We start from the raw sequence: 16644 nt of genomic DNA on the forward strand, positions 1-16644 counted from the left end.
CACACACCATGTTAAAGTATTGTATCCCTGCAAGTATAGTACTGACCAAGTCCTAACACCTCAATGAAATGGATGCTATAACGTACCCAATCAAGCGAACATATCAAGGTCATATCAGGGCGTTATACAAAGAATGGTCAAAGGTCAACGTTTCCAAAGAAGTATAGTAATAGATGTGTAGACACAAGCTTTCGTGCGGGAAACATAAACACATAGTCGTCAGTCGTGTGGTTTTTATGAGATTTGATACGGCGCTGAAGTCTATTGGCTGTCCCAAAATCAGTACCAGACCCGGTTTCCAGACGGCAATGTGTGTGTTGTTACAAGGAATGCAAACTCATTTTATCAATGAGTGAACCACATAGAGGAATACGACATCTATCGTGAGCCAATCTGCATTCTGTTGCCTGCAAAAGCCGACGATCAGGTAAAATTTCTAAAAGCAGCGTGACTAGATATTTGCGTTAATTTCATGATACGTGTAAAACGCATTGAAAACGCCAAATTGCAGTCATAAAATATATAATATTAGTAAATCACCCAATCGAATGTTAACGTAGGTATGTGGAAAAGAACTGCAATAACAATAACAAACTATGTGCCCAAAGAGTTGTCTTTGGCATGTCGCTTTTTTTGAAATATGACCAAAAATATCAAATTTTGGAAAAACGCCCCAAAATTTAAAACAAACACGAACCTTCCAAAATAAATATATATTAGCACTCGGCGGCCCAGTCACTACCTGCCGCTGTGATTTGGGGTAACTCATTGCTTCCCCTCTCCAGATACCGGAACTTCAAGGTCGCTCATACCCCAGCCCTTAATGTACTGATTATATTTTATATTTGTTTCCAATTGAATGAAATAAATATGATATGCAGTCTATAAAAAGAGTACTAATTTCTATTAGCATATGCTATTTTTTCAATCAACAAAATGCTGCACGTCAATGAGGGCGCTGTGAGTAAAGACAAAAATAATGTGCTATCTTAAAGGAGGATTTCGTGATCCTAGCATCCTCTTTTTGTGACATTTTTCAGTAGATATCCACGAAAAAAGCTTATTCCCAAAATTTCAGTTGATCCCGATTTTGAGTTCGCGAGTTATGAATGAATATGTGTATTACACTGCTCCATAGGCCACTGTTGTAATTACCAGAACGAAATTCAAATTTGACGATATTTTTGCTAAACGAATTAATCTGCAAGAAATTTTTGGTACATAAACATTATGTAGCCAGAGGTTTCCAGTGGTATAAAAATCTCAGCTTTTTTTGAAAAAAGTGGGGAGGGGGATGAGGCTGTGGATCACGAAATGCCCTTTTAAGCAATTCTTTCTCAAAGCCCCGGGCGCAAAGCATTCCAATGACTTTGTGTCCTTGTGTCTACTTTTGTCTAACGATAACGTAACAAATGGCATTGATGGTTTCCATGATGGAGAAAAGAAACATCTTAACTCCAGGAGAATTGAAGGAATTTGAAAACGACAAATTTCCTTTTGAAAATATCGCATTTGAAGGAGGAGGTAGCAAAGGCACTGCGCATATTGGAGCTGTTAGGGTAAGTTATTGCGAAAATGATTTAGAATAGGCCTACTATTAACTATGGGTTATACATTTGGTAACTGCTTTAGCTGGTGCAAGAAGTGGCTTTCAAATGTCCACAAGAAAGAGCCTGATATAAAGCAAAGAAGAGACGTATAATTTTTACCATCGTTAGCTAATGTTTAGCATGTTTAATGTGCCAGCAATTGAGAGGTTACGATTTCAACGACAATGAAGTTATTTCTGGTGGGCCGTGGACAGGCAACTAATACCCTAGCCTTACCCTCTCGATAGGACTATGCAAAAGCGCCTTTTTGAGTGATTAAGGTTGACCCAATTTTTTTCCCAGCTAGAATGGCTCTCGAAGACTAAGTATTACAGTGTTACCCTCCCCTCCCCCAATTACCCCAATGTGGCTCTGTTAGCGACCAAAAGGTACCGCATAGTTACATTAGTTTTCATAATTGTCCGCCCTTTTAATTAATAATTCTTTTTACCGCCCATTCTGCCCGCCCTTTTTTTTCTTTCATAATTCTTATTGCCGTCCCTTCATCTTCCGCCGCCCATTTTTGTTGCCGCCCCTGCTTTTACCCCGGGGGTTCGCGATCCCAAAGCCCCCCAAACAGTACCCGCATGATGTGCACCCATTCAATATGTTTATTATATAGCACAGTAGGATAGAAACACAAATTTGCATATCATCAACATTTTATCATAAAGTACCCATCAGGACCATTCCTGCATCCAGAATCGATGACCTTAAATGACCTTTCAGTGATCCCATGCATCGTATGTTTAAAAAATCAAATTGTAAATAAATTGTCTGAAAGTGAAGGATAAGTCATTCAAATTGTCATTGGGTATTTTTGAAATTAAACATTTGGCAAAAAACGAAGAAAACATCAGTATCGACATAGTTGAAGCCACATTCAAATACATCATAGCTAATTTCTCTACTTAAGTGGAGAAATTGCAGATTTGAATAAAATGTCTCCTATTTTCTTGAATACACGACTTTCAGTTTCACCACTAGCAGGCTATGACACTATTATATCAAAGGTGCCAGAACCTTAATTTTTACGATCTTCCCGATGAATAAATCACTGATGGGCCTTTAACGTGTCCCGCAAAGGACGGAGTATTCGGATGCTTCATATGATCCTTCCGATAGTATGTACCATAATAATAAGATAAAATTTTTGTTTCGCATTATTGCCATCCTCAGGTTTTGGAAGAAATTGGAGTGTGGAAAAATTTGAAACGTTTTGCTGGTACTAGCGCTGGTGCTATGGTTGCAATGTGTGGTGCACTAGGCTATGACTCGCATGAAATGGAGCAGAAAATGGCTGATGGAGGTCCAAGCAAAAGTATTTGGTAAGACATAAACGCTTCATCATCGTCAAATTGATGATACAAAATATAAATTCTTACCTTTTTTCGTTGTAACAAATATTATTTAAATTGTACGAGCAAAGAAAAAGCGAATGTTATTATTATTATTATTATTATTATTATTATTATTATTATTATTATTATTATTATTATTATTATTATTATTATAAATATTATTATTATTATTATAAATATTATTATTATTATTATTATTATAAATATTATTAGTGTTATTACTATTGTTATTATTATTATTATTATTATTATTATTATTATTATTATTATTATTATTATTATTATTATTATTATTGTTTATCATTACAAGATGCTACTTGCAAATATCTCGCATTCTTGCCAAATATGTTGACACATTATGGCTGGCATCCTGGAAAAAAGATGGAGAAGTGGATTGGAGAGGTACTGAAAGAAAAGCTTGGGAACGCTAACGCAACATTGGAACGTCAATACTAAACAACTGCAAAAAATAAAATTCGAAATCATGTTTCATATTTTAGTTATGACTCCTGAAAGTGGAGGGACTGCAATTGTGCTCCTTACCGAAGAATGACCCAAAAAAGGAACGTAAATTATCGGACGTCCGTATTTCGAAATTTTCTGTAATTTTACGGGAACTAGCCGTAAGCAAAACACATTTTTGTGACCAGAACCACCAACCTACCTCCATACCAACCCACATACCTAACATCTTAACTCCAGGAGAATTGAAGGAATTTGAAAACGACAAATTTCCTTTTGAAAATATCGCATTTGAAGGAGGAGGTAGCAAAGGCACTGCGCATATTGGAGCTGTTAGGGTAAGTTATTGCGAAAATGATTTAGAATAGCCTACTATTAACTATGGGTTATACATTTGGTAACTGCTTTAGCTGGTGCAAGAAGTGGCTTTCAAATGTCCACAAGAAAGAGCCTGATATAAAGCAAAGAAGAGACGTATAATTTTTACCATCGTTAGCTAATGTTTAGCATGTTTAATGTGCCAGCAATTGAGAGGTTACGATTTCAACGACAATGAAGTTATTTCTGGTGGGCCGTGGACAGGCAAATAATACCCTAGTCTTACCCTCTCGATAGGACTATGCAAAAGCGCCTTTTTGAGTGATTAAGGTTGACCCAATTTTTTTCCCAGCTAGAATGGCTCTCGAAGACTAAGTATTACAGTGTTACCCTCCCCTCCCCCAATTACCCCAATGTGGCTCTGTTAGCGACCAAAAAGGTACCGCATAGTTACATTAGTTTTCATAATTGTCCGCCCTTTTAATTAATAATTCTTTTTACCGCCCATTCTGCCCGCCCTTTTTTCTTTCATAATTCTTATTGCCGTCCCTTCATCTTCCGCCGCCCATTTTTTTTGCCGCCCCTGCTTTTACCCCGGGGGTTCGCGATCCCAAAGCCCCCCAAAAAGTACCCGCATGATGTGCACCCATTCAATATGTTTATTATATAGCACAGTAGGATAGAAACACAAATTTGCATATCATCAACATTTTATCATAAAGTACCCATCAGGACCATTCCTGCATCCAGAATCGATGACCTTAAATGACCTTTCAGTGATCCCATGCATCGTATGTTTAAAAAAATCAAATTGTAAATAAATTGTCTGAAAGTGAAGGATAAGTCATTCAAATTGTCATTGGGTATTTTTGAAATTAAACATTTGGCAAAAACGAAGAAAACATCAGTATCGACATAGTTGAAGCCACATTCAAATACATCATAGCTAATTTCTCTACTTAAGTGGAGAAATTGCAGATTTGAATAAAATGTCTCCTATTTTCTTGAATACACGACTTTCAGTTTCACCACTAGCAGGCTATGACACTATTATATCAAAGGTGCCAGAACCTTAATTTTTACGATCCTCCCGATGAATAAATCACTGATGGGCCTTTAACGTGTCCCGCAAAGGACGGAGTATTCGGATGCTTCATATGATCCTTCCGATAGTATGTACCATAATAATAAGATAAAATTTTTGTTTCGCATTATTGCCATCCTCAGGTTTTGGAAGAAATTGGAGTGTGGAAAAATTTGAAACGTTTTGCTGGTACTAGCGCTGGTGCTATGGTTGCAATGTGTGGTGCACTAGGCTATGACTCGCATGAAATGGAGCAGAAAATGGCTGATGGAGGTCCAAGCAAAAGTATTTGGTAAGACATAAACGCTTCATCATCGTCAAATTGATGATACAAAATATAAATTCTTACCTTTTTCGTTGTAACAAATATTATTTAAATTGTACGAGCAAAGAAAAAGCGAATGTTATTATTATTATTATTATTATTATTATTATTATTATTATTATTATTATTATTATTATTATTATTATTATAAATATTATTATTATTATTATAAATATTATTATTATTATTATTATTATAAATATTATTAGTGTTATTACTATTGTTATTATTATTATTATTATTATTATTATTATTATTATTATTATTATTATTATTATTATTATTATTATTATTATTGTTTATCATTACAAGATGCTACTTGCAAATATCTCGCATTCTTGCCAAATATGTTGACACATTATGGCTGGCATCCTGGAAAATAGATGGAGAAGGGGATTGGAGAGGTACTGAAAGAAAAGCTTGGGAACGCTAACGCAACATTTGAAGACGTAAGATAGGAACTAAATATATAAAAGAAAGTAGGTGAAACATCCAGCGAATATCATACCTAGAGCACTACACTGAAAAGGTGTGCGAGTTCGAAACAATAACCTAAATGAGATACATTTTACTGAGTGTCCTAGGATAGGTGTAGGTACGGCAAAATGAGATACATTTTTACTGGGTGTCCTAGGATAGGAGTATATGTACGGCAAAGCGGGCCAAGGTTAAGATGATACAAAGGGGGAAGCAGCTACGCTGCTGGTTAGAGGACACAGTTAGAGCAGAGGATGTTTAAAGGCATTCCCATAACCCAATGGGGTTTCTGACCTTGGTATGTCTGCCTTTTGTACACAAATGGCATAGTTGACCATACCTTGCATTGGGATTGTGTGCAAATATCTGGTGTTTTCATCCTTTTATTTAACATTCAAAACATTGAGATTTATGAATAAAATTATTGCAGTGGGACAATATGAATGTTTCCTGTAAGAAATTCAAATATAAATTATAAGTCTCAACTATTACCTCGTTGGCTGCAGTTTTAAAATTACCATTTTGTGTGTGTAATTTCCCAATTATAGTGCATTGTAGGAATGCCTTTAAGCCTCCTCTGCAGTTAGATGAAGTGCAATTCATAATGGTCTATCTTCGGGGCTATCTCGATTTCACGAACGGTGACGTGACTTTGGACGCATCACATACTGGTCTATCTCGAGATATGAAATGAAATACGATATCGGAAAATTAACAATTTCACATACAGAACTACAACTTTAGTTTAATTTTAAGCAATATTGCATACGGATATAATTAAAGATTCCACTTAAATAAATCTGTTAAGTTTATGCTTTAATTTAAAACCACTTTCATTAAAAGCCATAGTCTAACTAAATTATAGAAAGGTAATCTTAATACGAAGATTTTCAATTGCGATTTTCTAGAAATGCGTGTGTTTTTTTTTCGAGCTCCATAAAAAGAACCATATACCAATTTTCTCAGAAAAGTCATAAATTCAAGATGACCAGTATGTGATGCACCTGACGAATTGATCGTGTATGGGCCACATAAAGTGTGTTTTGTGCAGTGCGACGACTCCAACACAGCGTTGTTTCTCAAGAGGGCGCTTTCACATGACTTTCTTTTGATCGCATATTGGCAGTAGCCTTCCAGGTAAAGCGTTAATACGTTGTCAGGTCAATTACCAATTTTATGACGTTATCATTTAGTCCGAAACAAAAGGTACCACTAGCTTGTCGGCAAATCAATTCAGCATCAAAGGAACAATACCGTACGTTAATGTATTGCCTCTTCATGTTTATCATAAGCTCCTTGATTTAACTACTTCATCTTTTCAGCTTTATAAGAAGTACAACCGTGAACTCTGTGTTGTGGTGAGCAATGTAAATCAACTGGACTGTCTCTATTGCCATGTTAAGACTACACCTTGTATGAAAATCAAAGAAGCAGTGCGCATGTCAATCTCAATTCCAGGTAATCATTCTTCTCACAGTTTGATAACGAAAATATACTGAGAAGTATCTAAGCTAATAAATTCCTGTTTATCCGAGTTAATAAATTCATGAGAACCGGGCATAGAACGCGTCACCGAAGGGCGCCACTGACTATAAACGAATCTAACGAGCCAAGTGATGGTCAGAATTAAGTCGGCCATTACTGGGTCCCGTCTGCAACAAACTGGTGTTGTTACTGCCCAATTGGGTGGATTCAATCCGCTTAAAAATCGATGTTGAATAATAGTATTGTGTTGTGAATTTTCATCATTCTTTGTCTGCGTGAATTTTCGTCATTCTTTTGTCTGCGTGTAACACGGGTAATGGAATTCAGTTTACTATCCCCGCCAAGGCCACATCATTTCACATTTTAGGTGGGATAGACCTAAGGGGGGATCCAGCTATGGCTGCCATTGAGGTGTAGGAATGCGTGAAATTGGATTCGTCTACCCCCGTCAGCTCCATCTCACCTAAAATGTGAAATGATGCGGCCTTGGAGGGTATTTTAAACTGTATTCTAATACCCGTGGTACACGTAGACAAAAGAATGAAGACAGTTTACAACACAAAAGAATCTAACATCGAATTTTAAGCGGCTTATTCCACCCAATTGGGCAGTCACAACACCAGTTTGGTGCTGCGGGGACTCAGTAATGGCCGACCAAATCCTGACCATGACTTGGCTCGTTGGATTCGTCTATAAAACTGCACTAAGTTAATAATTGTCTTTTGTCTTTTCTTTACAGGTGTGCTATTCCCAGTGAAACATAAAGATCAATACTTTGTCGATGGTGGGTTGATCAATAATTATCCAATACGAGTTTTTGATGGTATGTTACCATTGTATTTGTGTTCATTGCGCATATATGGAACAATGTGCGCACGTAAGCCTCCCATCAGTCATATGGCATAGATTTATTTTTGATATTGGGTGGACATTGGTGAAAATCTGTGAAGTAGAGTGAATCAAGTGCTTTTCACGTATAAATACTTACCAGTTCGTAAACATGAATATGATGAAAAATGGAAGCGCGTACAAATTTGCAATTTAAAAGCTACGAGGTTATTTTTTCTTTACTAACTCAGTAACTGTATGTGACATTTTTTTTCACCCCTGGCACCAAAACTTTTTTCTGGTTCGAGTTGGAGCATTTTTTTTTTGGGGGAAGGTTCAGATGGCGAGGCAATTTTTTTTCAAAAAAACTACCCAGCCCCCTTCATTGATAACTAATGGTGCAAGATTTGAGGCATATGTATCTTTCTTACCATTGCTTATTTATAAAAATGGACGTTATCTAATATGAATGAAAAATTTATTTGATATATTTTCAGGTTGGTACCTGTCAATGAAACCACAAGACAATTTCCTCATACGAATTCCAGAATTTGGCAATCTTGCGGCTGCTTGGGACCCAAATACCCAATTTGGAGACCAACCAAATGGAAAAACCATCGGTGTTGTGCTGGTATATAATTTATATTAACCTATAATATTATTGTCTCTGAGTGTGGTGGGTGAAGTGGGAAGTATAACACAATGTTTAAAAACCTTATATTTCATTGTACTAAATATTTGTATAACCACTAAATTTATTTTACCATTCAGTACTCTGCTAATGAAAAAGAGTTGTTCAAGGAAGAGTTGAACAGGAGGGCAAAGGAACATGCTCCAAATGCAACACCCGAAATGCCAAAAAGACAGAGCTAGCAAGGTAAAACTTATGTTTTATACCGTTATAAACGGGGGGGGGGGAAATTGGACATTATGACGTCATAATGTTACTCCGTACATCATAGATAGGTCAAAGTATAATTTTTCTGAACAGGTCTGATTAGTTTTGAATTTGTACCGCTGTGCAAAGTACATTGACCTTTTTCTACTAGGATGAGGGTACTGTGTTAAAATGCCTCCATCCTCCATAGCCTAGATTAATTAGCACTATAAGTACTATTCTTCTTCCAAATATGACAAATGAATCGCACGATTGTAGTGCATGCTAACTGAAATCAATAGCACTAATATGTCAGCGCTCAAATCGGACACAATAGATGTAGAGCGTAAAATGCTGACTAATTCTTGATATTGGATTAAGTGAAACATTTCAATATGACTTCAGATATTTAGGTTGAAAAACGTACTTTTTATGTGATTTTTACCACAATGTTTACTCAAAAATGTCATTATTACAGAGGATAGAACTTCTTCAAAGTATCCTCCGCAGTAAATTTTAATCTTCTCCGTTACTTAGCGATGGGTTTGCCAATATACTGTGGACGAACATACATGCTGACACTAAGGACGAACCCTCTCAATACTTTTATAAAAAAGCCATCTCTGCCGGCATTTCAAATGATGAAACTCACACACTGGAATAATTGTCTTCAAAACTGCCGTCAATGCAATGAAAGAACAGTTTAAGGTCACTCAATCGAAACAATTCCTTTATTCCGTACAAGGATTGCTTCGTAACATAATCGACAGATATCGACTATTTAGTAGAAATAAGAAGAGGGTACAACAAATATACTGCATAACATTTTCGAAATAACTTTGTGCTGAACGGTTAGTAATTTTACAGGTTTTTAAAATAGGTAGTTTTGTCAAAACTTGGAATTCAACATTTTTACGTAATATCCTGTGGCTCATATTAGAAACGACCAATTTCTAAAATCTAAAATTCCTAAGAATCGTCGTCGTCGTGGTCCTATGGGTCATGACTGACCCTTTGTGACCCTGTTGATGATGGTATTCCAGCAGCTTCTGTCTTGAGCCAGACGGTGGGCTGCGACGAGAGAAAGGCCTGTTAATTGTTTAATTCCATTAGTCCATCTAAGCTTCTGTCTACCTCGTAGAACGAAGAGGATTTTTAGAATTTAAAACAATACTATCAATACTAATGCCCTTCATACCTTAAAAAATACAACTTTCCCGGTATAAATCATTCTGGGACAAACTGTATGTCCGGCGTTTTTTCTTTGGTTTTTCTGGCTTTGCATGTTATGTATTCATTGTGATTCCATGGTTAATAATTGTTCTGGTTCTTCTTTCCCCTGTATAGTGATATATTAAGATTAATATTAATATTACTCGTGCGCTGGCTTGTATTATGTTTGAATGTTATAATGTCAGTGTATGATGCGTAAGACTCTTCCTTTTTTCTGTTCCATTTAACTTACTATTCTGTTCCATTTAACTTATTATGTAGGGATCGCAAGAAAAAAATGTATAGAGTAGATGCAGCACGGCAAGAACATGCGGACCTTGTCAACGCTATGACAGCTTTCTTTAAGCTATTGGGTAAACATACCGATGTTCAGAAAGACACGATACCGAAAGATGCTTTTAAATGTGCACTGGATCAGGTAATAATAACTGAGTTAGGGGCGTAGCCATATTTGTTGGTGGTGGGGGGGGCAAATAAGAAAATCGGAAAGATGGTTGGATCATTTTGCCCGGTATTATCAGTGGGATACAAATATCATACCAGTTGGGTGGTTTTGTTTTATATAGATACACTGCATGTGATGTAATGTCTTCTAACTTTCCACTTTATTGGGACATCGATGCGCGTGTAGCGCGCCATAATTTGGTATTTTACACTATTTTGGTCCATTGGTGGAAAACGGGCTTCTTATCACTTTTCTTTACCTTTGCCGTCACGATTTTCTCTTACATTTCTTGTCAGGGTCACCCTGTCCCACCTAACCACCCCCCCTCTTGCTGGCTACGCTGCAGCTACATTGAGTGTTCATGAAACTTGAACAATTTCGTTATAAAACACGATGCAATTGAATCCCGGGTTTTGTGACCGGACACCACAGAGTTGGCTATAAAAAAACTTTAACTTTGATAATTTTCCAAAGTATATAAAACTATACATTTTTTGGAATGGAAACGGTCGAGTAATCCTATGGCAATGTCAGATGTAAACAAAACTGTTCGAAAATGCAATACCAAACAAAATGGCTTTGCTTTTTTTTGTCACTCTATTCAGCATCAACAACAGAGACAAACAATCATTTAGAAGCTGTTGGCGAGGAACCACCAGAAAGCGATTAACCTTGTCGAAGCTGGTCCTTGATTCCCTCTATTGAACATAATCTTGATAATGCTGTATATTTACTAAAAGAAATATTTTGGAAAAATGAGAAAACGTTCCCTAGACTTTGATGTACTTTAAACGATAGTGCAACAAGTTCACCTTTTGCTTGCTTATTTTTCGAGTTATCTTGGTTTTTGTTATTTTTTGTTTCTTTACGACATGGCATAACTGGGCATCAACAACAGAGACAAACAATCTGTTGACGAGGCACCACCAGAAAGCGATTAATCTCCTTGTTGAAGCTGGTCCTTGATCTAATTGCTGGAAATTGGGGCAGGAAAAGAATTCCATAATTTCATAATCTCACAGACCATCGCAACCTGGGGTCATTGACATGGATGTCTAGCATCAGCTGGCATAACAACTCAGGGGCCTCCTTGTAGAACATACAATAGAAGAGGGGTGGCTGCTCCAACTGCCCTGCGGTGGCTCAATGGCTGAATAGGATGATCTTCATACTCATTCATTGGCAGACCAGTGACATGCTTAGCTCTATTCTTGATGGAGTCAAGCTGAGCTAGTGAGATGCAATGTGCTGAGCTGGTGAGGTGAGGAGCAGCAAGCACTGCATTCCATTTTGATCGTATCATGGCCTTGTAGATGATGGCTCTCTGGGCAGGTAGAATGTAAGGCGAAGCTCTTCTGAGGAGTCCTAGTCGCTGTCTTGGATATTTTAGTGACTACTTGGTTCCAGGACAAGTTGTTATTCAATGTAAGACCTAGAAGGTCCAAGCTGTCAACTTCTTCAAGGGTAACACCGAAAAAGTGACGTGGTGGATGGTTGCCATCAGCATCTCTCCGATTGAAGATGGTAGTGGTTTTACATTTGGCAGCACCAAACAGGACATTCCATGTCTTAGCCCATGTCTCAATCTTAGCTAAATCCCGATTGAGAGATGCTTCAGTAGGAAGACCATTCTCACTGGATTCGACGGAGGGCAGATGACATCATCTGTATACAAGATGGATCGGTTCTTTAGATCAAGTTCAAGTTCAAGTTTATTTGTTTTCATCTCAATTCACAAAAAGTTATACAAATGGAAATGCAAGATAAGAAATACTTAATGATAATTACTTATAGAAACACAATATAAGAACATGGGAAGTGAAGAGATGTTGATGCCGCAAAGACGCAGAGCGTGAAGCTTGTGGCACCCAATCTGAACAAGATGGAAATTTAACTTCCGCTACAATATTAATATGTACTACAATGATGATATCTTGTGGCCGAATAAGAATCAATGAAATTTAATTGAACGGAATCATCAAATCAGATAATATATAATACTAAAAAGTATAATAAAAAAAAAAAAAAATATTTGACACAAAGCTGAATGAAAGGAGAAGCGTATGATGATTCAATCACATAAATTAAATGATAATTTGGACAAGATCGGAATCAAATATATTGTGCCAAATAAATTAATGGGGACAGACTGAACAGTACAAGACAGGACAGGACGGGACAGACCCAAGTGAGATGGATAGTTTGAAAATAGCCAATGTTGGAGACTGTTTCAATGATTGATCGAGTGAGTTCCAGAGCAGGCCACCCTGAATCCGAAGGATATTTTCAGCCAGCCTGGTATTGGTAAGGCTTACATGAAGGTCATTCGAAAAACGGGTGTCATGGGTGTGGATGTCTTTGTTGGTTATAAAATAGTCTGGGTCAGTAGTACGAGATGGTAGTTGGTCATGAAGGTAGTTGAACATAAATTGGGCAGTTTGGAAAATGTAAAGGTCTTGGATTTTAAGCGTCCGGAGAGACTTGGCGAGCCAAACTGAATAGGTACATGTTCTGATAATTTTCTTCTGCATTAAAAAAAAGGTGTATGGAGATGGGAATTGTTCTTGTCTAACCTTCCTAATGATACCATTGTATTTCGAGATAATAATTGTAACATGGGATGTGTGTGATTTCCACGACAAGTCGTCGTCTATTAGAATGCCAAGAAATTTAGTTACATTAACTTGTTCAATTAACTTATCATCATTGCAAATTTTAATAGTTGACGGGGGAAAGCTAGTATGTTTATTTTTAAATAACATGAAATTAGTTTTTTAATATTTAAAAGCACATTCCACGGGACGGCAGCCAGGTCGTTTCTTAAGTTGATCCAGCCAGCCTTTTTGTACATCCATACATGTCTTGGAGGGGATGGTTCAGAGAGAGAGGAGAAATCTCTAAGGCAGTTTTGACAAGGAGATGGTTTAAAGTACCCATGTTGCACTCGATCTCAGTTGGTGTGAATAGGTTTAGTGCATCAGTCATGATGAGGTCAAGACGATTTCCCAGTTGGTAGGTTGGTCCATTGACAATTTGAGTCAGTCCATGAGAATTACACAGATTCAGTGCAATCCTGCCTTCTTCATCAGTTGGAGATCTGCTGCCGATGGTGACAGTTAAAATCACCATCTAGGATGCAGATGTTGTCCTTCGTTCTGGATAGCAGGGTGGTCTAGGTATCTGTCATACTACGCAAGTGCTCCTTTTATTTTCTTTTGATGGCAGTACACTACTGAAAGTAACACAGTTCCAATTTCGGATTCTTGTAGTCAGCTCTTGCTATTATACTGACAGGAGGTCTCAGCGCCCCCTGAGTGATAATATAAAAAAAAACCACCATATGTATCCAAATTCCTACACTAAACACAAGCTCGCACCCACACTAGCTTTTACCCGACGAAGGATAAGGACGATGTTGTCCATCTGTGGACAATTTTTTAGTCCGCAGTCCGGGTTTAATTTGACAGCATCACTGATTTCCTGATGTCAGTCATGTCAGTGTGGGGTTGCGCCGTCACCTTCACACTGGTGACCTGTGTCCTGTACCACCAGTGTGAAATGGATTATGTGCCCATCTGTGCTGGATTTCAGCGCCTTTACCCTAGTAGTGGAATAAGAACTCCCATCCTCTACGAAACTTAGGACGAAAGTGCCTATCCAAAAACAACACCAGACAAAAAAACAAGCTACCAAGCCAACTAATTTGGCTCACCTTTCCTAACCAGCTGTGTTACGAAAGGAACTTTCAAGGTAGAGAAGGTAGTGGACAGGTTGAAAAAAGGAAAATATAGAGTAGTGTAGGTAGGAGTATGGGACAAGGTATAGGTACCCATTTTGTAAAATTCCAGCATAGATGGAAAGAGTTGGTACAAGTGCCAAAATGCTGGCAAAAGGTATTTTTCAGCTCCTCGACACTGGGATAAGGTGTCTTCCTTTTTCAAAAAGAAATGCTTTTTCAGAAAGTATTGGGTTTTTTTCTAGAGGATAAAATTACCCTAAAATTTCACCAAAATATGTCAAATCTGAAAAAAGATTTTTAAACTTTTCAACCAAAATTAATCAAAATGGCTGATTTTACACGATTTTAGCAATTTATTATAAAAAGAAATCTCAATCTAAAAATACGTCTTTTCAACTCCACTCTGAAAAGAAACCACACGCAAGAAGGTGTAAATGTTATGTTTTTTTTTCTGTCAGAGAGTTGACCAAACATGCCGAAAGTAGAGGAATTGAATTTAGAAACGTATTTCGAGGATTCGCTGGCAAAGAAATCAAAAATTTCAAAGGATATTTCTCTACTGTTCTCGCCATGATAATGTTAAGTTCTAAAAGAGCATTTTTCAAAGTAAGTTCACATAATATTGTTGCTGCCCCTGAGTTTTCCCGAAAGACTCCGTTTGTTGAAATAGTCGGTCCGACTGAAATATAACTAAATCTCATTATGGACATTAATTAAGGATTGAGTTCAACACCAATGTCTACCAATATTTAATACCATGAGATGGGATAGACCCTAGATCACTGCTAAGGTTGTCGTATGATAGCTCAATAACGATAGGTCGTAGATAGCACAAACTATACATTTTCTTCTTAATTCTTGTCATCAGACGAGTAATTTGATTTTTAACAAGATCGTAGCATTTTCAGTTTTTTTTACCCCTGCGTGACCTTTTGTGACTTCTAGCGCAAAACGTACTCTACAATTGGGTCCACATAGTGCACTTATGTCCACGTGACCTTTCCCGCCATAAACCCGCTTAGTGAAGATTAAACCGAGATATGCAGTACTAAACCATTATAGTAATCGATTGTCCAACGCAAATTTATTACCACGTGATAATATTAATCCAATGAGCGATCCAATTGATAATGACTGAATGACGCTATTGACATGTACGAGCGGAGCTCCACTGACTATGGACTATGCTAATGATTTAAAGAGTGACATGTAGAGAATAAACCATACTTGATTGACAGAAAGTACTAAATTTGTACCTTTTACGGTTTCGTGACACTCCTCTGGCAAATGTGACCAAGCCAGGGCGGCCCGGTGAAGCAAAATGTGCATTGGAATAACATGAGAGTTTGGATATAGATGGTATATTTCTTTCTCATACAAATGTATGGTCCCCCGTTATTAAAGCTTGTACCGGGTTAAAAATTCAGATATTTTGAAAAGAATAAGTAATTGAAACATAGAGAAAGTACTAAAATCATAGCTTTTACACTTTTTCATGACGCTAACTAGTTCATCTCATATATCTACAACACAGCGCTACCAGTAGGGTTCAATTGCCTATTGTGAGTGCCCCTGTGTTGTGTGCATACATGTAGTTAACAATAACTGCATGATGATTACCCCATAGCAGTAATCTAGAGGGTTTATACAAACACCTCATGGTATAAAACATTGGTAGACAGATGAATTCATTAAAAAGGGTTATATTAGTAAAGCCTCATACTTTGTGTTTCTGAGTTTCATTTCAAATGAACGCAGTATCAATCTTTCAAAAACACACTGTATCCGGTCTCTAAAAGTGTATATCAGGATCATTCTCATTATATTATAATTTATATTATATTATATTATATTATATTATATTATATTATATTATATTATATTATATTATATTATATTATATTATATTATTACATAGCAATGTTTACTTTTTTCTAGCGTGATGATCTGTCCAGGACAATTGGCGTTGATACAGGATACATCGGTACTTTTGACTTAGAAATGGACGAAGAAGATAGAAATACATGCTTAAGGTATTGTAAATTACTACTAGAATAAAAAAGCCCCAATCATTGGGCTCATCCGTGATATTTTTTTTTTTGATTCCACAAAAATATTTAAATTGTGAATTTAATATTTAATTAGATATTAGCCCTATCGAATACTACGTCACTTGTCCTCATTAAAATAATAGTCTGCCCGCTACAAGGTATAACGGAGCAATTCGTATGATAATACAATAAAAAGGTGATGATAGGTATGAATGGTTGTGGAATCGAACGAGTAACCTGTCCTTATGTCACTTAGAACTTCTAACCAAAATGTCTGCCATTTCAATCGTTATACCGTTCCAGTTGAATTTAATCGATAAGGTCTGTACCCAGCAAACACAAAAATGTTTTTAAAACGTTTTAAATATGT

At 36.9% G+C, this 16644-nt stretch overlaps 1 protein-coding gene across 1 annotated transcript; it reads left to right on the forward strand.

The window, feature by feature from the left end:
• The first annotated feature begins 1412 nt into the window (after positions 1-1412).
• LOC140166684 (uncharacterized) lies at positions 1413-16281 on the forward strand. Its single transcript, XM_072190181.1, has 11 exons — positions 1413-1559; positions 2769-2910; positions 3261-3352; positions 5544-5588; positions 6939-7074; positions 7841-7924; positions 8427-8560; positions 8701-8801; positions 14210-14281; positions 14682-14829; positions 16162-16281. The coding sequence occupies exons 1-11, from the start codon at positions 1413-1415 to the stop codon at positions 16279-16281; spliced, it is 1221 nt and encodes a 406-aa protein (XP_072046282.1).
• The last annotated feature ends 363 nt before the right edge of the window (positions 16282-16644 follow it).

This window comes from Amphiura filiformis, chromosome 12 (assembly GCF_039555335.1).
Source record: "Amphiura filiformis chromosome 12, Afil_fr2py, whole genome shotgun sequence".
NCBI lineage: Eukaryota > Metazoa > Echinodermata > Ophiuroidea > Amphilepidida > Amphiuridae > Amphiura > Amphiura filiformis.

Excerpts from the sequence above, each read along its gene's own strand:
- LOC140166684 (XM_072190181.1), top strand. The coding sequence starts at position 1,413 with ATGGCATTGATGGTTTCCATGATGGAGAAAAGAAACATCTTAACTCCA. Across the intron at positions 1,560-2,768 it reads CGCATATTGGAGCTGTTAGG|GTTTTGGAAGAAATTGGAGT; the intron begins GTAAGTTATTGC and ends TGCCATCCTCAG. Across the intron at positions 3,353-5,543 it reads TGGAGAAGTGGATTGGAGAG|GTACTGAAAGAAAAGCTTGG; the intron begins GTACTGAAAGAA and ends GGGATTGGAGAG.